Source organism: Dipodomys spectabilis, unplaced genomic scaffold (assembly GCF_019054845.1).
Source record: "Dipodomys spectabilis isolate Male_0828 unplaced genomic scaffold, ASM1905484v1 ptg000043l, whole genome shotgun sequence".
NCBI lineage: Eukaryota > Metazoa > Chordata > Mammalia > Rodentia > Heteromyidae > Dipodomys > Dipodomys spectabilis.
In genome coordinates this window covers 12,370,141-12,397,587 of record NW_024870720.1, presented here as the reverse complement: position 1 = coordinate 12,397,587, position 27,447 = coordinate 12,370,141, and the positions used below count along the sequence as shown (strand labels likewise).

The window sequence follows — 27,447 nt, the reverse complement described above, 5'->3', positions numbered from 1 at the left end:
CCTACAAGATGCTGGATTGTTAGAGACTTCCAACTCTGTTCACACATCGCTGACAAAGGCAGCACGCATAGCAACACTACAATTTCTCATTAGCCACACTCCTATGTTCCTTGATTAGACAAGCCTACATCTCCTCCCTCTACTGGTTCACCTCTACCATCTGCCTGATACCAATACTACATCCTTAAAATGACCTGCCTTACCCACATACTCCTATCCTTGGCCTATCAAACTGTGACCCACATAAAGCAGGAAAAAATAAAATAAATAATATATATAAATGTGTATATTAATATGTTATTAATTTATATAGTTATATATATATCATATCAGACTGGGCATTTGGGACAATCCAGTTTGAGCCAGGCTCAAATGAAAGTTGACAATTTGGGAAATGAAAGGCAGTCTCACAATCAAAGTAAAATTAGTCATTAACATTACCTTACGCTATTGAAAGAATTTGTCATTGGTTTAGAGATCTTAGAATAATGTCCCAGATTCGGGCATTTTTCTATTCAGACAAAGTAGGTATGTTAACTACAACAACAGCAACTACAAAATGAAATCTTAACTAAAGGGTATCACAGGTAAGTAGAATCTTTGTGATGAAAACACAGAGAATATCTCTCTTGGAAAGTTTTTAGTGAAGAAAAAGGATATTATAAGTAATATTATCAAATATAACCTATTTATATATAACTGCATATATTTTATAGTCTCATTAAGGAAAATTGAAGTATTGCAAAATCATGCTAAACAACTGAATACTATGAACTTAAGAAAAAGAGTTCACAACATTTAGAACAGTTCCAAACTCAATTATACTTTCCTTTTCAGAAATAAAGGAGTTGAAACCTTTAAGTTGTTTTTACTCAGTGAATGCAATTGCATTTATCTCCCTCACTCATAAAAAGGCCTTAATAGGAATGAGCAGATTTTAGGCAGACAGACGAAAAGATTATCAGCATCAGATAGTGCAGCAGATGTGATCATAGGAAGTGATAGGGAAAGGAAAAAGAAACAAAAAGGAAAAGGAAAGTAAAAGAAAAGAAATGAAAAGAAAAAGGAAAGAAGGAAAAAAGCAAGAAAAAATAAGGAAAGGAAGGGAGGGAAGGAGGAAAGTTAGGAGGCAGGGAAAGGGATAAATAAGGAAAGTTGCTTTGCTGCTGTAACTATTAACCAATATGATGATAGCATCCATTATACAAATCATTGTTTCTAGAATTAATAAATTCTCATTCTTCAGCACTGACAATCTATTAGGTTTATAGAGTCCCCAAAGCAATCTTACTTGTAGTTTTAAAAAAAATTCTTTTCTGTAAATGATTTATAGCTGAATCAGACACCTAGCAAAACATGGAATGGAGGCTTGACTATATGGATATTTATTAACTCTTAACTTTTAAAATTGATTCTAATAAGTATATTTGTCTAACATAGGAGACGTATATTCTAAATTATAGTCAGATTGTCAACATTTCTCTTCATCTGACTGGCAATAGCAAAATAAGTCCTATTCAACAGTTTGAATACTAAGTATGAAACATTCAGTTTTTGCTACACTCTCACATCCTGTTTTAGACTTTTTCAATTCTCCATTTTTTCACACAACATTAATATAACGTTATTTTTTAGCTACTCTAAAACAATGCATACAGAACGTTCTCATTTTAATGAAAAAAAAAAAAAAAGAACAGCCCAGAAAGGCGGGGGTGGGGGGTGGGGGGGATGAATGAGTTATTCTGTTTGGCAAGTCAACACATTTTTTTTTTAATGATACTACCCTGCAAAAATGAGACCCAGCCCAGTTTAAAGGTGGATGCTGTACTTCTGGTAGGTAAAGAGCACCTCTCCCCCTCCGTCCATAGTTCCAGGTTGATTAATCAGAGACTTAGAGTCTACAGAATGCTCTTCCTCACAAAGCACTATCATGAAAAGAAGTCAAAGGAAGCTTTAATCTTAGTTAGATGGCATTCTAAATACCCAAGCTAATTTAATTATCCTTAATAAAAGTATGTGGTCCTCAGCCATCAATAAGACTCCCGGACATAAGGAATTCATTGACCAATCCACGTCTCTGGACCATACAAGGTAAATGTAACAACCAAGTTCTTCACAATTGTATATGAGGGAAAGCACATTTCTTTTCCTTTTCCTTTTTTTCTTTTGGGTGACTCCTTTCAAAAATATTCCAGAGAGCTGGGAATGTGGCTTGATGGTGGAGCGCTTGCCTAGCACGCATGAAGCCCTGGGTTCGATTCCTCAGCACCACACGAACAGAGTGGGAATGGCGCTGTGGCTCAAGTGGTAGAGGGCTAGCCTTGAGCACAGAGAGGCTCAGGGACAGTGCCCAGGCCCTGAGTTCAAGCCCCGGGACTGGCGCACACACACACACACACACACACACACACACACACACACACACAAAGTTCAGAGCAAATTCCAATACAATCACAAACGCACGTCGCTTCCTAAGGATTTGCCCGGGGATTGACTGAGGTGCTGCGCTAAAGATCAGCACCTTTTCTCGCTTTGTCACCCTCGGGGACAGGAGTGGGCAGGCTGCCAGAACTGCTCTCCAACGACTGGATTTCCCAATGGGAGACCCAGGCGTGCGTGCCGGCGCGGGGCGGGTGGGGGCGGGACCCCACGCGGGCAGCACTCGCCTCTCCACCAGCTCCTGCCTTCAGCAAAGGCAAGGAACTGTCTGGAGAGCAACTAACTCAGAAAGGTGTAAACGCTCCTCCAGGGCTGTTTAAAAGTCCAACGCAGCCCGGACGTCCCGCCCTGAGCCAAGCCATGAAGCGTACGGGAGGGGAAGGGGGCGAGCAGGGGGCAGGCCGGGCGGGGCGCGGGCAGCCTCCGGGCTGGCGTCTTACCGGTTCCTCCCTGGGCACACCGCTCGGCATGGTGATCCCGCGACTCCAAGCTGCAGGCACCGAGCTTCAGGGTTGAGGGGCGAGTCACCCTTCCCAGCCAGGCATCTGTCTTTGGGAAAGACACACACTTCTTCTTTCCCAAACTCGGTTTCCAGAGCCGGCGTCCAACCTTTGGTGTAAGCCCAGGCGCTACTCCGGCCTCTCCACGGCTCCCCCGACCCTCCTCCTCCTCCTCCTCCTCCTCCTCCTCCTCCTGACTCCCTCCTCCTTCCTCTCCCCCACCAGCCCCAGCCACCCCGGCTTCCGCCAGCCGCCAATCGCCCGCCGCCCCGCCTCCCGTGACGTCAGCGTGGGTGGAGCCTGGCCGAGGCCCGGCTTCCAGCGCCAGCTGTGGGGCACAGCTGCAAGTTTGCACCAAGCAGGTGTCCCAGTGACCCAAGGTCCACACAGTCCGCTCTCTGATGCTCACCCTGATTGCCAACTGCCGCCATCGTTATTCTTGCTTTAACAATCTGTCCAACAATTCACTCATTTCTCTAGACTTAGAGGACAAAGATGAAATCTAAACAAACATTCAAAGTTGTCGTTTGATAAGTAAAAAGAAATTGAGGGAGAGAAAAAAACCCACAGTTCAGACTTCTCCTTTTTCTCACTCCATTTATTCTTTTACTCAAGATAATACGTCTGAATTCATACACCTTGCAGGGTCTGTGTATTTAGCGCTCACTTTAAAAACGTGTTTTTAATCCTTAATACATTACCATAACCTATCTGTCTGATCTCTCAAAACTTCTAGTCACCTTAAGGGTTTGAGCCTTAGAAAAGACAGAACTTTCAGAATAGTTCAGGGCAACACTTAGGTAAATGTTTTATCCCACTCAAACAAATACAAGTGAAACGATAACTTCGAACTCTCCTAAGGTACCTGTACCTTTTATTCTCTCAAATGTTCCTTGAATGTATAGCAAGATGAGAAAATGAAACGATCCTACAAATGTCTGTCAGACAATGAACACTTGCCAGAAGAAGCTGAGTGAACTGGTTGGGAAGCTAAAACTCTTCTAAATCAAGAGAGGCCAAACAAGTTTTTGCACCTACTGAGGAAATATCTATGCCAGGTGGTAAGAAACACTGTCTGGGTGTGTCTTTCTATGCTGTCTGATCAAGGAAGCCTCTGGCAGGCAAGGGCAAATCTCTACAGCTTAGTCAACTCCAGGATAAACCCAGCCCTAGTATATAACATGTTGCCATTTTACATAGCCTCTGAAATTCCTCTCCCTAGTAAAAACTTTTGCAGTCAGTCCTATGTCTCTCTTTCACTTGATTGAAAAGGAAACCAAGTTTCTATGGGTATTCTTCTAAAGACATTTAAAACTTTACATGAAAGCCAGTCTCTGGTGGCTCATGACTGTAATCCTAGCTACACAGGAAACTGAGATCTGTAGATCAAAGTTTGAAGCCAGCCTGGCAGGAAAGTTTGTGGGCCTCTTACCTCCAATAAACCACCAAAAAGCCAGAAGTGGAGCTGTGGCTTAAGTGGTAGAGCATTAGCTTTGAGCAAAAAGGCTGAGGGTCAGCATCTAGGGTCAGCTTTAACTCGAGTTAAAGCTCTAGGAATATATATATATATATATATATATATATATATATACGACTATATATAGATACATATATGTGTATCTTATAAAACCATAATCAGGATTCTTTCTGATATGATACTTCTTGTCTAGTTATATATGATAGAGAAATGTTTTTGTTCTTTGAGCCCATTGCTCCAACATATAACATATCAAGTAATATGGGCATTTGTTTGCTTCAAAATATTTTCTGTGTACCTGTAATTTCTGACCTGGATCACAAGCTTATATTTTCATGATTCATATTCAGCCACATCTTTCTCCCCTGTACTTACTAACAGAGTATGATTCAAGCAAGAATTAGGACATTTCCCATGGTCAATTTTTAAAAAGGGAGCTCACAATTAAACTTATCCCTTGTAGATGATCTTCGGTTTTAATAATACCATCACAAGATTTTCTACTTTTTTTTTTTTTGGCCAGTCTTGGGGCTTGAACTTAGGGCCTGGGCACTATTCCTGAGCTTCTTTTTGCTCAAGGCTACCATGTTACCATTTGAGCCACAGCACCACTTTCAGCCTTTTCCGTATATATGGCATTGAGGAATTGAACCCACGACTTCATGCATGTGAGGCAAGCACCCTACCACTGAGCCACATTCCTAGTCCAAGATTTTCTACTTTTGTACTTAGTGCTTGTGAACCTTGTCTGGACTAGGCACTGTTCTACTCAGGTTACAGATGCTATTTCATCCAATCATCTCAGCCCTATAAACTCATTCTTAAAGATGAGAAATCCAAGACACCAACAGCTAGAGAAACTTGTCCAAGATGAGAAGGTCTTGAAATGGAGCCATAAATTGACAATTTCTGGGTCTGGGAATGTGGCTCAGTGTTAGAGTGCTTGCCTAGCATGCATGAAGCCCTGGATTTGATTCCTCAGCACCACACAAAAAGAAAAATCCATAAGTGGCACTGTGGCTCAAGTGGTAGAGTGCTAGCTTTGAGCAAAAGAAGCTCAGAGACAGTGTCCAGGTCCTGAGTTCAAGCCCCAGGACTGGCAAAAAAAAAACCCTAAAAAACAAAAAACAAAAACGCCAAATCAATTTCTCTTCTCTTAAAATCTGTTCAAACTAATTTTCAGAATGAAAGTACAGAACCTGAGGACCTGGCTCAAATGGCCTAGAGTATCTGGAAGAGCATCTTCTAGTAAGTGGAAATTAAAGAAAGCAAACTGGGCCTGGATTAGGGTGTCATTAAGAGTTATAGGAGGGCTATATAGATTGTAGGTTTCATTTGTCTATAAATTTCTTTTTTCTTTTTTTTTGGCAGTAGTGAGCTTTTCAGGTCAAGGCGAGTGATTTACCACTTGAGCCATGGCACCAGGTCCAGTTTTCTGGTGATTAATTAGAGATAAGAGTCTCACAGACTTTCCTGCTCTGTCTGGCTTTGAATCACTATCCTCAGATCTCAGCCTCCTTAGTAGGTAGGATTACAGGTGTGAGCCACCAGCATCTGGCTTGTCTGTAAATTTCTTAACATAAAGCTTTTTATATTGAAAAACATTTCAGAAGGTAAGAGAAGTATCCACCAATTCAGCTGGACTGGGTATGGACTAGTCCTTCAAGACCACCAGCTACAACCTGTTAGTCCTCTTACTCTTACTCTTGAATTCTTCATATAACAAGAAAGCATGGGTGTGGGGGAGAAGGGAGGGAAGGAAGAGGGAAGGAGAGAGGGAGGGAGGGAGAGAAGAGAGAAGGAGAGAAATGGACTCACATTCATAAGGTTGTTATATACAAAACATTCAGAGTAGGCTAGCATGTAGAGACCCCAGAAAGAGTTGATATGAAAATTCAAGTTAAAAGCCAGTCTGCTGGCAGAACTCTCCATGTTGATGTTATAATCAGTGCTTAGCCTTGACCTCTGGTGACTTTATCTTTGCAGAGCCTCAATTCCCTAAGAAGTTGGATTACATGCCTTCCAAGGTTAGTTTGGCTTCTAACACTATAATTACCTGACCCAGTTCTTATTTCTTCCTGATCTGCTCTATAATTTAGCAACAATGTCAACAGAAAGGCCATCTTGGAAAATTCTGCCTCTTTTGCTCTGGATGTGAATATTCTTCAGAATATTTTATATATATATATGTGGCTTCAAATTATTCTGATCTATATATCTACTTATTTGAGGATATATGCTAAAAACGTCTTTTACTGGTTTTTGTTTTCATTAATACTGGGACTTGTGTTTGCTCCGCTTGATTGCTTGCTCAAGGCTGGTATTCTTGCAGTCGAGCCACACCTCCAGTCTTCATTTATGATGATTATTTTGGAGATGGAGTCTCTCAGAGTTTTCTGCCTGGGTTGGCTTTGAACATCTATTGTCCAGGTCTTAGTTTCCAGCATAGCTAAGATTAAAATATGTGCCACCAAAGCTAGGAATGGCATTATGCTTTATTATTTGTGTTTTTGGTTGTGTGAGTCTTTCCAAGTACATCACTATGTGTATCCATTTCTACCCATGTGCATTTAATCTATATTCTGAATCCTGCTTTTCCTACCTGAGGATCTATGACCCTATGATAATGAGGTCCTCCTCTTTTGAACTTCTGACAATATATGGCACTTGTTCATATATTAATTTTGGTTTGGAACTTAACTGATCTAGAGAACTACAAGGAACACATAAGGGACATGGAGGGCAGTAGTAGTCTTAAGCTGAATTGTGGGGAAATGGTTTCTCTTCCAAACTGGACTTTAAATTGCTGGATTATATGGTGTGCAAACAATAAGACTATTTTAAAAATAGAAAGCATCAGCCGGGCACCAGTAGCTCATGCCTGTAATCCTAGCTGCTCAGGAGGCTGAGATTTGATGATCCTGGTTGTAAGGTAACCTGGGCAGAAAAGTCCTTGTGAGACTCTTATCTCCAATAAACTAAAAAAAAAAAACAAAAAACAAAAAAAAAAAAAAACCCAGAAGTGGCACTGTGGCTCAAAGTGGAAGAGCAGTAGCCTTGAGCAAAAGAGTTCATGGACAGCACCCAGGCCCTGAGTTCAAACTCCATCAAGGAAAAAAAAAATAAAACAAAACAAAAAGCTGATGCCAGTGGCTCACACCTGTAATCCTAGCTCTTCAGAAGGCTGAGATATGAGGATTGTGGTTCAAAGCCAGCCCGGGCAGGAAAAGTCTTTGAGATTCTTATTTCCAATAAATCACTCAGAAAACCGGAAGTAGTGTTGTGGCACAAGTGGTAGAGCACTAGCCTTGAGCTGAGAGCTGAGGGACAATGCCCAGGCCCAGAGTTCAAGACCCAACACAAAAACAAAAACAAAACACAAACTAAAACAAAAATATGTAAAACATGTTAGATGAGAAAAATCACTCAAATCTTCCTTGGGTTGAATATTTCTTCACTAATTAAGAAGTACCCGCTGAAATCCTAACATTTCACAGAAGTGGAGTGGCAATGAGATGGACAGTTTTAAAATGAAAAAATCTCCACAGAAAGACCATACATATGGTATAGCATTGAAAAGATTGAAATAGCATATCTTCTTATAGTAACACCTCCAAGGTGCTGCTACCAAGTAGTTTTTCTCTACACAAGCTACATATTGAAGAATTATGTTCTCCTCTGTAGTATATGTTACCTTTCCACTTTTATTATTAACTTTACAGATTAGATTTGCGTCCTTATTTCTGCTAGGTATCATTTGCTTTGACATGGCAGAGGTCATCTTACCCTCAATTTTTCAGCATCTGATTAAAGTAACAGCTGTCACAAGGAGGAGAATAATACTAGTACTTTTTGAACTTAGGCTGATGATTTTTATCTATTTATTTTTTATGGTGAATGGTTCTTTATTTTTTATTGTCAAGGTGATGTACAGAGGGGTTTGAATTACATAAGTAAGTAAGGTAGTGAGTATGTTTCTTGTCAACCTTGTTACTCCTTCCCTCAATTTTCTCCCACTTTCCCTCCATTTTAACCCCTCTCCCCCAAGTTGTATAGATCGTTTCCAACGAAGTGTCTTGTGTATAAAGCCTCTGATTTTTTTTAACTTATGGCTGTACTTCTTTCTTATTTAACATGGGTTTGAGATCTTTGAGGTTGCCAGATAAAATACAGGAAATTCAGTTAAAATTTAATTCCAGGAAAACAAGTGAATAAGTTTTTAGTTTAAGTGTATCCTGTGCAATGTTTAGGAGATACTTAGATATTATTCATCGTTTATCTGAAGTGTCACACTTGCCTGGGATTTGTATATATTTATGTGATCCATCTGACAATTCTGATGACCTCTCAGATCACATTTGTTGTTTGCACGTGGGGATGAAAACCATACCTTCTGTTTCTATTAGAATAATCTGTATAAAGAACCTTACAGTAAACCATTGACTTAGCGTCTAAATCAGGATGACTTAGTAGGAGACTTGTTAGAACTCTGGGACTCCTGGCCCCGGGATTATTCTAATACAACATACGGTGATTCTTATTAGACGGTTTCTACAGAGTGAAGAGAAGGTTCAGTAGAACCACAAACGACCTTCCGAGCTTGGTAAATCTGCCTTCACAGGGAACAGCAAAGCGTGTGTAGAAAACATCCCTCCAACTCAGAAAGCATCTACTCGCTGAAGCGCTGCGGCTCGTCCGCGCAAGCGCACTAGGACATCGGAGTCCCGCCCCTGAGCCCCGCCCACCAGAGTTAGAGTCACGTGGTTGAGGCCGCTCCGAGTGGAGACGCGGGTCTGGTCACGTGATTCAGACCGCGGCGTCGCGCAGGATGGAGCCGGAAGATGGGACTGTCCTGTCGCGGCTGCAGAAGCTGCCTCGGGAGCGGGGCTTGCAGGTGAGGGGGCCGCGGGCTGGCCGGCTTGGCGGGCGCGACGAGGAAGGGGCCGAGCCGGCCGGGGGCTGGGGACGCTCCCGTCGGCCCTGGGCCGGGCCTGGCGGCCGGGACGGGGCGGGCGGCGCGCGGTCGGCGCCCGGGTGCCCGCGGGCGTCACCGCGTTGGCCGGCGCCCGGGTGCCCGCGGGCGTCACCGCGTTGGCCGGCGCCCGGCGTGGGGTCGGGGGCCACCGCGTTGGCCGGCGCCCGGCGTGGGGTCGGGGGCCGCGGCGCCCTCGCCACGTGCCGTTGGGTCATCCACCCCAAACCTCCAAGGAAGCCCCCTGGGCGCCCCGCGAGGTTTTGGGGATCGGAGCCCAGCCTGTGCCCTGAGGGCGGCCGGAAGTTGCCCGGGGAGCGGACCAACTGGACGACCGACTCCCAGGGGACTGTGCGGCTGTCCGTTGTCCTTTGGGGCGTACGGGGTGGAGGGGGCGTGGGGGGTGCAGGAGCATCCGGAGAGACAGGAGACAGGAGCCAGGTTGTCACGGAAGGCTGGCACAGGAACTGGGCGGCCACCCCCTGACAAGCGGGACCACGCCTGTGGCCCCGTGGGGGCATCTTTTGGTAAAAGTCTGGGTTTGAGTCCTCCAGGTTCAGAGAGAAATGGCTTCACCCCTGTCAGGAGGGAGAAAACACACTTTTCCCTCTTTCCCTCAAGTTGGCCCAGGTTGGAGTACTGTAAGGGGCCAAGATGAAATGTCACTGAGGGCCGTAGACAGCCTTCCACTGCCTCTCCCCGCCCTGCTTTCATTCCACCCACTTCTCAAGGAAGGCCCTGAGCCCTTTCTACCATAGGTATGGACTACTGCTGAATCTGTGGGTCCAGTTCATTTCTCTTCCCTGACATCCAGGCTTTTGCCAAAGCGACCTCAAATTCCTTGGGTGCTTGCCTGAGCTGCTCCTGCCAACCCCTTATTTTTGCTTGGTGGTACTACTACCCTTACTTGTTCACTGGATCTGCAATTCTGGGTTTTGTCTACAGTCCCTCCTTTTCACAGCTCTTTTACATTTTATGTATGTGTGTATTTAGGTATGTATGTATGTATGTATGTATGTTCTGGAGATTGAACTTGGGAGGCAAGTGCTCTCTCTATTGCTTGGGACCACTCTCCAGGTGTTTTTCTTTTTAATTTATTTTTCAGATGAGGCCTCAAGCTTTAGCTCCAGAGAGCCCAGGCCTTCTCATCTGATCCTCCTTAGCTGGGAATAGAGACCACACCTTTCTTTTATGTGTGTGTGTGTATGTATATATGCATGCATGTATGTATGTGATACGGTGTTAGGGCTTGAACCTTGTGCTAAGACCTTGTGCTACTGGGCAAGCAGTTTACCACTCAAGTCCTTTTTTAAAAGAATAATCTCTGGCATACAAAGTCGTTTATTAAATACATCTTGCCTGTGCTAGGGCTTGAACTCAATTGTGCTCTTGCTGAACTTTTTCACTTACAGCTGGTGCTCTACTACTTGAGCCATACCTATTTTACCTCCTTACTGTTTTACATTTTGAGTGTCTTCAATATTTTAGATCCCCATGCTCTTTTGAATGTTAACTGAAGACAGTTCCCTTGTTCTCACTTTTCTTTTATCTCTCTCAAACTGTTGGTAAATCATGGAAAAATAATGGATAGTCTATAAAACAGATGAAAGTCTATGCTTCATTTATTAATATGTCTGCTTTTCACTGATAAACTACAGCTCTGTTATGTTAGGGTGTTAACTGATTCTTAGCTTATTTATCTGTAAAATGGGAATAATCCCAGTACTTCATAGAGTTGTATTGAACACCTGTGTAGCATTTATTTCCTAGTTAGGAGTTCCTGAATGATAGTTTTTTTTGTTTATATTCCCATTACCTTGTTTACACAAATGCAATAAAGTATTCACATTCTTATGAATGAATAAAAGGTTCAGAAAAGTTAGCATTTTTTTTGAGTTGTACATTTTGCTTTAGGAGGAAAAGGGATAAAATAGAATGTATGTAGAAAGCTTTCAGTGTATTTAAAAGGAGTATGTTGGTTGATAGGTCCTTCATAAAATTGTTTTATTATGCATTAGCCACAGTGTGGAAGTGGAATTCATATGTGTGGTTCAGGGAAAGAATGATTGCTTAAAATGGAGTGGAATATGATCCACAGAATAAAAGTTGGAGGACTTAATACTAAAATGGTTATACAAATATCTCATGAAAGATAGTTAAATGAATCCTTACCTAGACTGGTTCTGGTGTAGTAGGTTTCAAATAATATGTGTTGGAGATTTGCATCATGGGAGTACTGATATGAATAATATATTTTAAGCTAATGCAGAAGAATGCTGAAATATCCCTTGTGTTTCTCAAAGATGGGCACATAATATTTGATTACTTGAAACCAGAGTATGACAGTCTGACTTATCTATTTCAAAAGATGAACTTTTGAGGGAATTATATAGATTTGTTTCCTATTTCAGAATATTTAGTGAACAGACTTTTTTTGGGTTTATTTTTACTCTGGTTTCCTCCAGAAAATACTTGAAGTGTTTTATTGTCTCCAAACTAGGCATTAAACTAGATACTTGCCTGTCTGACCTATAGTGTATTTGCCATGGACTGAAATGGTTGAGGCTCTAGATGTTTCTGTTTTCCTTTTGTTGTTCTGTTTTAGTTTAATGAATTTAGTATTTCCATGATTAAACAAAAAGAGTAAGAATATTTAAATACTTTGTACATGCCAGGAATGTGACAAATTATTTGCTGATGTTCTTACATAACTCATACAACGTTGTAAGGGGATTTTCATTGTACATTGAGGAAACAAACCTAGAGAGCATTTAAGGAGAAAATGGAAAGTAGGATAGAACAAAGGAATGTAGAAAAGGAAGAGAGCAATATTGAGAACTTTCTTGAAGGGGAGCAGAACAAGTAAATAGGAAGATTGTAAAAATAGAGACAAAGCAAAATGAACTTTACAGAGTTATAATGAAACACTGATGTAAAAGTTAGACTCTATTTGAGATTATTATGTAGATATGATATCAGGGATCCTGATTTGAAGCCATCTTCCTTTCAGATATGTTGGAACAAAATAATTGTACGTTTGAAGTTACTTTTGTATCTGAAGGTGGACATATTACTGGAAAACATGTTTTTTTTGTAGAGTTCTAGTTATTAATAAGAATCTTAAATGTTTGTTTCTGTATGAGCTATATGTATTTTTGTAGAGTTCTAGTTATTAATAAGAATCTTAAATATTTGTTTCTATATGAGCTCTTGCAGATAACAGGAGCTCCTTAGGATATTTGCTTGTTACAAAAAAGATATATTTGTTGTATAAATTTTCTTACAAGTACATTTATGTCTTTTTTCTCTCTAGTTTCTCCACAAAATAATTGATGGCATCTGTGGCCGAGCTTATCCGCTTTACCAGGATTATCACAGCATCTGGAATTCTGCAGAATGGACACCTGTTCTAGAAGATGTTACCAAGTTTTTCAAAGTTGTAGTTGGTAAAAGTTTATCTGATGAAGAGGTAAATTCACTCCAAATGTTTATACTTAATAATAATACCTAGACTTTTTAAAAGTTAGGCTTTAGGTACTCTTAAATACAAAGGACATCATCATCATCATCATCATGAAGTACTATGTATATATTACATAACAACTAAAACTTTTTAATTGTGAGTGGAAAATGTTCCTGTGAAATTATTTTTTCCCAGGATTTTCCTTTTGTTGTTGTTCTCATGCTAGAGCTTGAACTTGGGGTCTAGTGTTGTCCCTTAGTACCCCACAACTCTTCTCCCACCCCACCTCACCCACTTACCTGGCTTGTGCTCTTCCACTTGAGCCACAGTTCCATTTCTAGCACTAGTTGGAGATTGCATAGACTTTCCTGTCCAGACTGGCTTCGAGCCTCCATCAACAAAGTTCAGCCTCCTGAATAGGATTATAGCTTGAGCCACAGCTCCCTGGTGACTCTTTAAATTGTAAAACATTTAAAGCATATAGGAAGTTATATAACTAATATGCATTAGTTATATACTAATATCTATATTTCCATTACCATGATTAAACATTTTTTAACATTTTATTTTATTATAAAGGTGATGTACAGGTGGGTTTTGGTTACATAAGTTAGGTAATGAGTACATTTTTCAATAGCATCACCTCTTCTCTCCTTTTCTCTTAAATTTTATTTCTTGACCTGCCCCCCACCCCCCACCAAGTTGTATATGGCATTTCAACATAATGTCAAGTATCACTGCTGCATTTATTCATCCACCATTTCTGTGCTCCCCCTTGGCCTCCCCAAAATAGATAAACTTACATATAAGACAAAAGGTAGAGAAAACAAAACCAGTGACAAATAAAAAAGGACATAAAGCAAAATAACAAAAAAACCTTGTTTCCATTTCTTGGAGTTCATTTTGATAAATATTGTTTTATATGATAATATATACATAGCTATTGAGTCTTTTTTATTGTTGTTGTTGTGGGGCTTGAACTCCGGCCCTGAGCACTGTCCCTGAGCTCTTCAGCTCAAGAGGAGCGCTCTACCAATTGAGCCACAGTGCCACTTCTGGTTTTCTCATGGTTAATTGGAGATGAGTCACAGACTTTCATGCCCAGGCTGGCTTTGAACTGCAATCCTCAGATCTTAGTCTCCTGAGTAGCTAGGATTATAGGCGTGAGCCACTGGTGCCCGGCACTATTGAGCTTTGTGATCCTCTCCTAAGAATATCCTCCTTTGGTCTCAGTGGGTGAATGTCTAAAGTCCTGTATAATTTATCATGTCCAAGTGATTAAACATTTGTTAACATTTTTTGTAAAAAAAAGTAAAAATACCTCCTGTGTGTTAGGCAAATGGTGGATATTGGGTTTCATTAATTTTTTTTTCTGAACTAGGCTTGTGTTGTCAGAATAAATCTTACTTCGTCATGTAGTATAATCTTTTTTATGTATCTCTTAGTTTGATACATCAGTATTTTGTCTGAAATAGTTGCATTTTAATTGAGTGATCCTGGCCTGTGATTTTTCTTTTCTGTAATGTCCTTATCAAGGTATCAACTTTCATTCTGGCCTCAAAGAGTGAATTTGAGAAGTTTTTTCTTCTTTATCTGTTCTCTGAAAGAATTTAGACATTGTTTTTCTTTCTTTGTTTAGTATTGAGTCGCTTAATTTTTCAAATATTTGGACTTTATTTTCTGATTTAATTGCACAGTAATAAAAAATAAGACCAGTATTTTTCAGTCCTTTGTAGTTTGATACACAGCTCAATGTATCCATTTTTTGGTGACTCTTCTATACACATGTAAAAATACTGTGTATCCTACAGGTGTTGAGTATTCTATATGTCAAATAGGGAAAGTAGATAGTGCTTTTAATTTCTTGTATAACTTACTGTTTTGTTACTGTAGGTTATTGAGAGTTGTGTTAAGATCTCTAATGATGGACCTATTTCTCTTTCTAGAGCTGCTGCATTTTGTTTTATATATTTTTAAGGAACTTAGGCCTGAAGTTATGGTTGTCAGATGGTTCTGTTGAATAGCCTTTGGCCTCCTTTCTCTGTTTCTTATATACCTGTGACCTTAAGGGTGACGTTATGTGACATTGTATTATGCTCTTCAGGTGTGTTCATATTCATATGGCCTTGTCAGCCAGCCTTACGCACCTTTTTTTTTTTTAACTTTTGCAGAATTTTGTTAAAACCTTACTCATGTTCAAGTCTTCTTTTCATAGTTATTGAACTATTTCTCTTTTTTTTGACTCATTTTAAAGATGCATGAAAGGAGAGTGGAATTAAACTTTTATATTTTAAGCAAGATGCTCCTTTCAGTTACTTTCTAACCACTTATTTTTATAGGTACTCCAGCAATTGAATCCGTTAAATTCATTTCATCAAGAAGCTATTATGAAATGCTTGAGAAGTAGGAAAGATGAAATCAAGCAGGCTCTATTAGGAGAAATAGTTGACATTTCGTCTGCTCAGCTACAGGATTTTGATTGGCAGTTAAAGGTGAGAACCTGTTTAATAGCATATATATTTTTGAATTATATATAAAATATTTTTTATGACATGTACCTAAGGTTTCTGTTATTTTGAGAATATACTATTCCAGAGAAATCTCAAAGATAATTTAAAAGGCATGTTTTTTACTTATTTGGGCATAGGAAAGTGACAAACTCAAACTATATATTAAAAACATTGCATTGATAGTAACTTTAACTAGACCTGTAAGTCATAATGGTGGTAGAATTTGTATCTGACAAGTATCTTTGGCTAGGGCTATCTATATTCCTAGCTTTCTCAATATTGCTAAATGAGATATTACTTCGATGAGGAAACTATGTGTTACTAAAACAGCAGTTTTCAAACATTTGAAAAGAAGGTCATGATTATTAGGGCTAATCAAGAGCAACTCTTCTCTAGCTTTTCATCCTTTAAAGAGTACTTAGACTAGAAGATTAAGAAAAAAGAAATACTTTACATTTCCTGATTTTGTGTTTTGTATATAATGCCTCATATAATCTTCGTGGATCAAGTGGAGAAAAAGTTGGGAAAAGAGCAGTTACATGGTTCATAACTGGACAAATAACCATACAAAAACAGATGAATTTATGTTAGCCATGGTCTCTGGTTCTTATCTTGGCCAGTTCTTCTTTAACCTTTTTTGAATGTTATGCTTATCAAAGCTAAAGGTGAAACAAAACTAGAGATATTATCATTGGGTGTTGGTAGCTCATGCTTACTGCAGGAGGCAGATATCCTCAGATATCAAGGTTTAAAGAGAGCCATGATAGACAAGTCTGAGAAATTCTTATCTCCAGTTAACGTACAAAAAGTTGGAAATATGGGCTGGGAAGTTGGCTCAGTGGTAGAGTGCTTTCCTCGTATGCATGAGCCCCTAGGTTTGATTCCTCAGCACCATATAAGCAGAAAAAAGCAAGTGGTGCTGTGGCTCAAGTGGTAGGGCGCTAGCCTTGAGCTGAAGAGCTGAGGGACAGTGCCCAGTCCCAGAGTTCAGCCCTCAAAACTGACCAAAAAAACAAAAACAAAAAAAAAAGCTGGAAGTAGACGTGTGGCTCAAGTAGAGTGAAAATGCCAAGCAAGAGTACAAGGCCATGTATCAGCATCATAAAATAAAAATTTTTATCTCACTATACTGATGAACCAAATGAAGCAAAGAAATTATTGATAATGTAGAGGATTTTTCATTTAAGTAAATATGTTTTTGTAAGTATACAAGTAGAAGAGAGACACTATTTGTGAACTATTTAGTTAAGACACATTTAAACAAATTAGAACCCAAATGGAAAAGAATGACCAGGAATTTAGTCATGAAATTTCTTTGAAAAATGTGAGTTCATGTCTCTGGAAAAGATAAAACTTAGTAGAACTATGACAGTTATGATTGAACTTATTTGGATAGGAAATAGATTTTTGTTCAATGACTCCAGAGACTTAAGACAAGGGTTAAGGTATATACTTTACAATTATATGGGTAACAGTTATGGTTTTAAACTGTTCTTGAAGTAATATACTCCTTGGTGGAATTCAAGCATAGGCTGAGAAACCACTTAACAGAGATATTGAAGAGAATCACCCATAAGATAGACCAGTTTGGAGGCAGTACTCTCAAATCTCAAACATTATGAGTCCTGTTTTGGGTTGAAAGGAGGAGGAAATGTGGAGAAGGATTTGGTTCTGTAGTGCCACAGGGAGATCCTTTGGTTACTTGTTAGGGAATGTGTCTTTACCATTACACAACAAATTCTTTTAAGAAGTAGCACGCTGGGCTGGGAAGGTGGCTCAGTGGTAGAGCGCTTGCCTTGCATGCATGAGGCCCTGGGTTCGATTCCTCAGCACCACATAAGCAAAAAGAAAAAAGCCGAAAGTGGCGCTGTGGCTCAAGTGGTAGAGCGCTGGCCTTGAGCTGAAGGGCTGAGTGACAGTGCCCAGGCCCAGAGTTCAGGCCCCACGACTGGACACTCCCCCCCCCCCCCCAAAAAAAAAGAAGTAGCACGCCAAACAAAGGTATGGGAAAATCAGCTCTTCTTTGTCATCTATAAGCTATAGAGCTTTTCTTTTTTTCTAAAAAAAGTGTTAGTACTATAAATATTAGATTCTTTCAATTCTTCCAGATTCTTTCAGTTCTCCATTCTCTGGTGACAGAGCTAAGAAATGAGGTAGCTGTGTTTTGTTTTTTTAATTAAGGATGGTATCTTGATAATATATTTATTAATAGTTTAGTTGATAGTGAGTTAAATATCTCAATTTCTAAGAGTTTACCAATATTTTTAGTCAGTCATCTTCATACCAAAACTATCTTTCACATTCCTTAAGAATTCAGTTTCTTGATGCCTTGGACCCACCTGTTCAGTACTTCCCAGAGTTTTTATGGTTTTAAAAAATTATTATGATCTTCAAAAGAGTATCTTGTAGCTGGACTGACTCAGGTTTTTATGTTTGCTTCTGCCATGAAACTGCTGACTTCTTTTTTCTTATCTCCTTTCTCTCTTGTATTCACTTCCCTTTCTGTTCCTACCCTTTGAACATGTGTTATTTTGATACTGGTTTATTTTTTTTGCTTTTCTCAGTGTTTGACAGGGAAACATTACTTTTTAAGAAATGTACTGTTACTAAGCACCAATGCATATTTAATGTCTGTTTTATTTACTAAGTATTATTTTTAAATTTCAAACAGCTTGCACTTTCTAGTGACAAGATTGCTACTTTACAAATGCCACTTTTAAGCCTTCATCTAGATGTTAAAGAAAATGGTGAAGTGAAACCATATTCTGTTGAAATGAGTAAAGAAGAGCTCCAAAATCTAATCACTTCCTTGGAAGCAGCTAATAAGGTATTTATGTTTATTTTCACATATATATATAATATATATCTTATATATATATATGTTTTATAATATATATATATATATATATTTTTGTCTGTTGTGGGGCTTGAACTCTGGGCTTGGGTGCTATCCCTGCACTCTTCAGCTCAAGGTGAGCGCTCTACCACTTGAGCCACAGCGTCACTTCTGGTTTCCTAGTGGTTTATTGGCAATAAGAATCTCACCGACTTTTCTGCCCGGGCTGGCTTTGATCAGTGATCCTTAGAGTTCAGCCTCCTGAGTTAGCTAGGATTACAGGCGTGAGCCACCGGTGCCTGGCTCTTATATGGTTTTAATGTCTTAAGTTTTGATTAATACCTTCAGGGCAATAAAAGAAATGCATATAAATTCCCTTCTAATATTTTAATTTCTTTGATACTTTATGTCAAGCACAGAAAAATATTTCATTGATAGTTTTAGATACTGAATTTTAACATCTATTGTTCAGTTACTTGGTTTGGGATATAATTTATCAGGTAGTCATTTTCAAAATAATAATAATTGTATTCTAATAATAATTAATAAAAATAGGGGTTGGAGTCATAGCTCAGTTGATAGAGCACTAGCCACTAAGTGAAAAAGCATCAGATATTGAGTTCAAGTTCTGGTCTCAGATCTAATAAAAAAAAATATATTTGAACTTTAAGATCATGAAATTAGTAGATTCCAAATAGTTTTTCTGATTTAAAATAAAGTTCTGATTCTTGAAAAAGGATATCTTTCTGAATGGACAAGAACTAAAGTTTGGACAAGTTGGACAAAGTTCGCTTTTATAATGCTCTAAATATAGGCAATAAAATATGACTGTAGTTGTGACACAGTTAGATGAAGACAAGATAGAACTTATGGATGTTTAAAACCTTCACAGTTACAAGGCAGTGGGTAAATAACAGTAATTATTTGTAGTGTTTAGTAAATTTGAAAAGTAATTTTTAAACAGTAAAAATTGTTACTGTGAGAGTGAAATAAGAATAATTATCTTAGCCAGGTGCCAGTGGCTTATGCCTGTAATCCTAGCTACTCTGAGTTGACATCTGAGGATCGTGGTTCAAACACAGACTGGGCTGAAAAGTCCTCGTGAGACTCTTCAATTAACCACTCAAAAACTAGAAGTGGGGCTGTGGGTTAAAATGGTTGAGAGCTAGCCTTGAGCAAAAGAGCTCAGGGACAGTACCTAAGCCCCACAACCTGAAAAAAAAAATGTGTATGTATGTGTGTGTGTATCTTTATTATGTAGTTTCTTTAGCATTTTGTCAGTAATCTAATTATCACCAACTACATTTCAGATACTCTTTTTTTTTTTAGTCAGTTGTAGGGTTTGAACTGTGGGCCTGTGCACTATCCCTGAGCTCTTCAGCTCAAGGCTAGTGCTCTACCACTTGAGCCACAGCTCTACTTTCGTTTTTCTGGAGGTTAATTGGAGATAAGAGTCTCACGGACTTTCCTGCCCTGCTGGCTTTGAACTCAATCTTCAGATCTTAACCTCCTGAGTAGCTAGGATTACAGGCATGAGCCACTGACACCTGGCTTAGATTTCAGATATTCTTAACTGTCTCCCTGGCCACTATCAGTCTTCTCAATTCTACATTCTAAAAACGCTGATAAACATTAGCTTCTTCCCATAACCTGAAGTCACTCACACATTTTGGTGCCTTAATGGTTGGTCTGAATGCCAGGTAGCTCGAGCCTGGCTTCCCTTCAGATGGGAAGTGGATGTGGTAGAGCTTGGTATGATGCTGAATAACCTGAGACACAGATCTTGCTGGGTAAATGCCAGCACTTACTGTGATTGTTACTCATCTTCCTTCAGAGATTTTTTTTAAAAAAACATTTCATTTAGCATATTGGGCCACCATTCTGGTCTAATCTGATATCTGTCTTCCCCTAATTTGTGTTTTAAGGTGGTCCTGCAGTTGAAATAGCTGGAAATTATGGATAACAACATGCTTAGATGTTACTGCTACCTGGGATAAGGCAGAGTGAAGACTGTGTTCAAACACCCTGCTGTGGTTGAATGCTCTCCAGGCTGAGAGAGCAGCAGTGCTGATGCGAAAAAGATAAAAATCCATCACTGTCCTTAAAGAACAGAGATTATATGGTTGATAGGAATGCAAAAAATGCAAGATGAAAAGCTATGTAACAGTTTATATTTTCTTAATGATTGTTTTATCTGCATTTATTAAATATGTGGGAAATCTTACAACAGTCTAATTGAAAGCTAAAAATAGGTTCTAAAGTAATGTCAATATAGAAAGCACAAATGTACTTGAATGTTGCTTATATCATTATGCAAATATTAGAGACACATGTTATGATATATAATTAATTTGTGATATTTAAAGTAACTTTTTTAAAGAAGGTATAAGCTACATTTATAACTCAGGAGATTCTGTATCTTTTCTCATATTTCAAGAAAAGATTGTAAAGTGTAAAATTTTGTAGAGAACTGGTAGACATTAACAAGGAAAAAAAATTCTGAATTTGTGTGAAATGGGAAAATGAAAACGACATTGTTCTCTCTGCCAGTTCTGTGTCTGACTGGGAGACTACTCTGATGTAAAGATAGATGCCATTGTACAGTGTGTATGTTTTTACTCAAGTGTCAGGATTTTGCAGGATCATTTTTGTTGTAAATTAATATTGAGTCTTTTAAATGTTAACAGATTCATTGAAAAACAATTTTTAACCTTAGCTAACACTAAAAATAAACATTCTGAACAAATAAAAATAACATGTTTTATTTTTATGATTGATTTATTTCAAATGACTTTTCATTTAATTCATTAATAATGCATAAGTAAGCAACACCTTCCAATTGTAAGCTTTATAACTCACTTAAAGCTTGAGCCTGTTCCTTGAGATGTCTAGAGCAGTTACTGCTGTTCTCATCATACAGGTGAGAGTAGTCTGAGACTGAATAAATATCTGAGTGTGATCCAGACAGTGCTACGCACAAGGTGTCTGTACAATACTGCTGGTTTATGACCTATTCGTTATAGGTTGGAAATTAGAAAAGGAGCTCAGGCCAGAATGTTTTTCAGTGTACAGCTTTCTTCATGAAGAGATTTTGGTAATGAAAAGTTTTATCGGCTGAAGTAAACAGCATGCTTAGTGTGGCTTTTGATTCTTAAATAAATTCCTTGGGTCATAATGGACCAGTAACACTTTGCAAATTGGTCCTTTGAATAACACTGATCTAGAAATCTCATCTCAATTTAAGTCTTCTATCCTGAATCTTTACAGGAAACATACCCTGTTCTTGTATCATTCAGTTGGCTGTATCAGCTGTATTAGGATCTAATTGGCATACTTATTTACAGAGTGTAGTCTGATAAGTTTTGATGTACAGATATTTGTGGAAATATCACCACCAAAATAGTTACTTCTGGAAATTTTCTCCTGCTCCTCTGTAGCCTCTGTCTTCCCTCCCTTACCCCCTCCTGCCCTCAGGTAACCATTTTTAACCTTCCACTCATCATAGATTACTCACCACAGTCACTTATCAAGACTATTTTTTTCTTCATTTTTTATTTTGTTTGTGCTGGGGGATTGCACCTAGGTCTTCTGCATGCTGACTCCACCATTAAAAAAAAGTCTAGAATCTTTAAGGGTCCTTTTGAGTTTTAACAATGTGTTAAGAATTTATTTCTTCCTATTGTTGAGAATTATTCTATGCTAGAGTTAAGCTACAGTTTAACCTAGTGATATTTTGGCTGTTGCAAGTTTTTGGTTATTACGTATACAGAATGGAACTCGTGTGTATACATCTTTGAGCGTTCACTGACTTTGGAGAAAGTACTTCAGAATGAAATATTGGGGTCATGGTAGGTTAATATTTATTTTCTCAAGAAAATGTCAAATTTGCAGTGATTTTTATTACTTTGTATTCCCACTATAAGATGAGAATTTTTATTCCACCTTGTCAAACTCTGGTATGGCCAGTCTTTCTGATTTCCACTATTTTAACGTAAGTGTAGTAGTGGTTCACTGTGGTTTTAATATTCATTTCTTTAATGACTAACTATCTTTTAACACACATCTTTGCATCTCTACACTTCAGTGAAATTTCTGCTCTGAGCTGGTGCCCATTTTTAATTGGGTTCTTCATTAACTTAATAGTCTTGGGTTTTGGGAGTTGGTTATATGTCCTAATACAAGACCTTTAGATACAAGCCTTGTAGAGATGCCAGTCTATGAATTGTCTATTCTTTTTTCTCCTGTAAATTAGCCTAATTTTAAAAACCTTTCAGATTTATTCAAAGTTTTAGATACGCTTATTGCTTTGGCTAGCATTGAACTTCAGTCCTCCTGATTCTACTTTTTGAGTAGCTAGGATTACAAGTATGAAACACCAATAACACCAATGCCCAATGCCCCATGTTATATCTTTTTTTTTTCTTTCTTTTTTTTTTTTAGGCTTGAACTCAGGGCCTATTGTTTCTTAGCCTTTTGCTCAAGGCTGGTGCTCTACCACCTGAACCACTGCCTTACTGACTTTTTGTTGGTTAATTGGAGATACGAGTCTCTTGCACTTTTATTCCTGGGCTGGCTTTAAACAATCCTCCCACCTAAGCCTCCTGAGTAGCTACGAGGATAGGCCTGAGATACTGGGCCCATATATATGTTTTGAAGTTAGGAAGTGTGGGACATCCACCTTCATTTTTTCTCAAGGATTTCTTTATTGACTGTTATGGTTCACTTACGGTACTGCAACAATTTTTTTAATTGTATAGTTTTTTTTCCCTCAAAATGACTGTTATAAGGATTTTGGTAGAGGATACGCTGAGTTTATTGATCAAGTGCCATAGTTATTCCAACAATCAGAAGTCTCCAATCTCTGTGCAGGTGCTGTCTTCCATTTGTGTCTTCTTTAATTTTTTTTTTTTTAAGCCACAGTTTATAATCTCACTAAAGGGTTTTTTTCTTATTTCTTTGCTTAAGTTTATTTGTAGTGTTTTCTTTCTAATTGCTATTCTAAATAAGATTGTGTTTTGTGTTTTTAAATTTCCTTTTCAAAATAGTTTATTGTTAACATACACAAATACAGCTGGGTTTTTTAAAAGTGGATTTTGTATCTGGCAACTTAACTGATATTTTCACTTCTTTGTTCTGTCAATGTGGTAGAACATATTAGTTGATTTTCTCAGGGATAAATCCCATGTGGTTATAGAGTACAATTCTTTTAATATTCTGTTGAATTTGACTTGCTAATGTTTGTTGAGATTATTAGTATCTTTATTTGGTAAGGGTGTTGGCTTGCAGTTTTCTTGTCATTTCATTACCTGGTTTTGGTAACAGGGTAATGTTGGCCAAATAAAGTAAGTTTGGAAATATTCCTTCCTCTTAATTTTTTTAGAAGAGCTTAATTCGTCAAATATTTTGAGATTCTTCAGCTTAGCCATCTGGCTCCATTCTTTGTTGGTAGATTTTTGATTGCTGACTCACTCTCCCTATATTTGTGTAGACTTTCATATTTCTCCATGATTCAGCCTTGGTAGTTAGTGATTTTCTAAGAATTTAAATAGTTTCTTTGGGTTTTTCAAGTTGTTGCTATATTATAATTGTTTATAATAGTCTCTAGCATTATCAGAATCTTCTCAGCTTTGCTGTTTTCAAAATTTTTATTTAAAAAAATTTTCTATTTCAATCATTTCCAATCTTTATTATTTCTTTACTTTTGTTAATTTTGCTTAGTTTTTTTGTTTGTTTTCCTACTGTTGTCATAGGATATAAGGTTACTTATTTTGAGGTCTTTAAACATTATAAGTATGTTCAGTGCTATAAAATTCAGTGTGATACTTGCTTTATCAGTAGGTTTTTGTATATTGTCATTTTCACTTGTCTCAAGGTATTTTCTAATTTCCCTTTTGATTTTTTTCAACTCATTTGTTGGAGAGTAGCTTGCTTAATTTTTACATTTTGATGAAATTTCCAGTTTACTTGTGCCATCGATTTCTAGTTTCTTTTCCATTGTGATCTGAAGAGAGACTTGCTATAGATTTAGTCTTTCTAAGTTGGTTAAGGATTTTTTCGTGACCTAACATGTAATCTTCTGGAGAATGTTCCAAGTGTTGATGAGGAAAATGTGTTCTAAAAATTTATATTTTCAAGCCCCACGACTGACCAAAAAAATTATATTTACCTATACAATGTTGCATACATAGCTTTAGTGTCCATTTGGCCTATGGGAGTGTTCATATTGTCTGCATGTTATATCTGTTATTGAAAGTGGAGGTACCGGAATCTATCAATATTGGCTTGCTATTTCTCTTTTCATTTTTGTCAATATTTATATATTTGTGTACTTACGTTAAGTGCACATAAATTTATAATTGCTGTATCTTCTTGGGGACCTTTTTATCATTATACCCATGTATACCTGTTTATATGTTATCTCAACCTGCGTATATGTTCCTATTTAGAGGCATTTGTGGGTTTATCACAAGTCCAAAATCTCTTGTTCCCTCTGGTGTGTATCTATGGTACTACAGGTTCTCTGGTGCTGCTGCAAATCTCATTCTCTTGTTAGCAGCTGCCCCAAACTTACCTGTTTGAAGATTTTTTAGAATCGTAAAAGACATGATGCAGTAGTCAGAGGTGAAATCTCTTGGGTTCTAGTGACAGCACAGATGCATGCCTACACAGCCTGCGATGTATCCCCTCACACGTCTCTGGCTCTGCACTTTCTCACTTTATAATCCTTGTGAATGTGTAGATATGGTAGTTCTCCTTAATTTTATTTATTTAATTGGTCTTGTTTGAACTTTTTGTTTCCTCTGAGGCCAAGAAGATTCATTTGATACTAGTAACCTGGCCTTTTCCTGTTGCCCTTAACAATGTGTGGTACTGGGGTCCTTGGTTGTTTTTTTTTTTCCCCCTGAAAGATAGTGCTTTACTGTTTGGGCCATGTATCTGCTTCTTGCTTTTTTCATTGGTTAATTTGAGGTAAGAGTCATAGACTTTCTTGATGGGCTGGCTTTTATCCTCAGATCTCAGACTCCTGAGTAGCTAGGATTACAGGCGAAATCCACTGGGTACTTAGTCATGATTCTTAACTACTTGCTGAATTAATCCACACTTTTTTTTGTTTATTTAGGAAAATATTAGATGTTTAACATGAATGTTAAGTGTCTTCTATAACAAATCCTAAGTGGATTACATAAATATTTATTCCTTTCTAATTTAAATAAAACTAGATGGCCATTTAGTTCTCCCATTGCATAACATACTGCTCTGGAAATATTTGCCAATATGAAATACTTCAAAAAGCTCAGCTCATAAAGTGGTGATTTGCAGTTATTTTGTTAGATGATTATTGAATTTGTGTCTGCTGGAATTTGGGATTCTATTGGAACTCTGTTCTAATAACCATCAAGTAATGGATCAGTGAACTCTTCAGTGTGTTCATTATTTTATTAACACATTCTTTTTGGAGGGAGAGAGTTTGGAAGTTGGAGGGCTTAATGTGAGGAAGACTGACAAACAGACCAACTCTAATATTTACATTTAGAGTGGAGACTTTAAGAGAAATTTAACATACTGACTGTCACAATGGATGTTATTAAGTTTGTTTTAGGCATCTTTTTTAAAACATGAGGAGGGCTGGGAAGGTGGCTCAGTGGTAGAGCGCTTGCCTTGCAAGCATGAGGCCCTGGGTTTGATTCCTCAGCACCACATAAGCAAAAGAAAAAAGCCAGAAGTGGTGCTGTGGCTCAAGTGATAGAGCGCTAGCCTTGAGCTGAAGAGCTGAGGGACAGTGCTCAGGCCCAGAGTTCAGGCCCCATGACCAGAAAAAAACAAAAACAAAAACAAAAAAAAAAACCATGAGGAGACTTCCTTCTGTTTTTCTCTATATTATAAACACTTCATTTGTTCAAATGTTTGTAAAGTGTGTTTCTTTTGTCTTTTTGTTTTTACTGGTCCTGAGGCTGGAACTCAGGGCCTGGGTGCTGTCCCTGAGCTTCATTTGCTCAAGACTAGAACTCTACCACCTGAGCCACAGTGCCACTTCTGGGTCGTCTTTAGTAGTATATTAAGAGAAGAGTCTCACAGACTTCTCTGCCTGGGCTGGCTTTGAACCATGATCCTCAGATCTCAGCCTCCTGACTAGCTAGGGTTACAGGCATGAGCCACCAGTTAATTATGTTTCTTTTTTTGGTCCAGTCGTGGGGCCTGAACTCTGGGCCTGGACACTGTCCCTCAGCTCTTCAGCTCAAGGCTAGTGCTCTACCACTTGAGCCACAGCGCCACTTCCGGCTTTTTTCTTTTTACTTATGTGGTGCTGAGGAATTGAACCCAGGGCCTCATGCATGCAAGGCAAGCGCTCTACCACTGAGCTACCTTCCCAGCTCCTAATTATGTTTCTTAATTAAAAAAAAAAAAAAATGGTACAGAAACAAGCTCCTGAAAAAGGTGCTGGCATATTTTCCTGCAGTTGTTTTATAATCTTGCAAAGAATTTCATCCAAACAAAGGCAATAAGTTTCATATTAAATTTTATAATAAAAGTCCTCTCCAGAATGCTGAACATTTTTAAGGGTTATGGAAAGTTATGCATGAAACTTCATATATTTTCAAACATAGCACAAAGTAAGCTTTCTATGTGTAAGCGTTTGTAATTAAAAAATTTTATTTGTGTTTTTGAAATAAGCCAACATAAATTGTACATATTTACAGCAATAAACTACATTTCCAAAGCTGCACAATTACTTTTATTAGTTACAGCTGATGGCTTTTGACACCAGCCTTTCAAATGTGTTGTCAGTTTTTCTTTTGCTACAACATTTAAAAGTAATAATACCAAAGCAAACAAATATGTGTTTAATAGCAAAGCCACACTGTAAACAAAAATATATAGCGAACGACAGTCTCATGACTGGGAGGGTATGTGTGAGTCCTGAAATTGAGAGCACAAGCATCTCTTGTGTTCATACCTGATTGCATGTACATTGATTTTGTATTTTACAGGAATATACAATTAATCAGTGAATGATTAGGTATAGAAAAGGCCATGAAAGGAAAAAGGGTCAGGAATCAGAGGCCACTGAATAGATCCTTACCCACTAATTCACTGCTGAAAGGGAAATCTATGCCTTTGTTCATTTGTATAAATCACAGTTGACAGGCTTCATGGATTTTTGTCCACAGATAGCTTTTGATGTAATGAAGGCATAATGTCACATACATCAAACACATTGAAAAAGTAATGAAATGGATAGGATATCTTA

At 38.3% G+C, this 27,447-nt stretch overlaps 2 protein-coding genes across 2 annotated transcripts in view; one reads left to right on the top strand and one right to left on the bottom strand.

Moving 5' to 3' along the window:
* Window positions 1–3,090, bottom strand: part of Atp10d (ATPase phospholipid transporting 10D (putative)) — a 65,966-nt gene extending 62,876 nt beyond the window's left edge. Inside the window, exon 1 of the mRNA XM_042678074.1 lies at window positions 2,880–3,090. The gene's annotated coding sequence lies outside the window, so the exon portion shown is untranslated. The remainder of the gene's footprint in view (window positions 1–2,879) is intronic.
* A 6,113-nt stretch (window positions 3,091–9,203) lies between these two features.
* Commd8 (COMM domain containing 8) lies at window positions 9,204–20,967 on the top strand. The gene is made up of 5 exons (XM_042678438.1): window positions 9,204–9,310; window positions 12,702–12,857; window positions 15,191–15,343; window positions 18,033–18,188; window positions 20,123–20,967. The coding sequence occupies exons 1-5, from the start codon at window positions 9,245–9,247 to the stop codon at window positions 20,141–20,143; spliced, it is 552 nt and encodes a 183-aa protein (XP_042534372.1). The 5' UTR covers window positions 9,204–9,244; the 3' UTR covers window positions 20,144–20,967.
* The last annotated feature ends 6,480 nt before the right edge of the window (window positions 20,968–27,447 follow it).

Coding starts and splice junctions, on each gene's coding strand:
- Commd8 (XM_042678438.1), top strand. CDS start 9,245: ATGGAGCCGGAAGATGGGACTGTCCTGTCGCGGCTGCAGAAGCTGCCT. Junction 12,858..15,190: donor AAAGTTTATCTGATGAAGAG/GTAAATTCACTC, acceptor TTATTTTTATAG/GTACTCCAGCAATTGAATCC. Junction 18,189..20,122: donor CCTTGGAAGCAGCTAATAAG/GTATTTATGTTT, acceptor TTGTGTTTTAAG/GTGGTCCTGCAGTTGAAATA.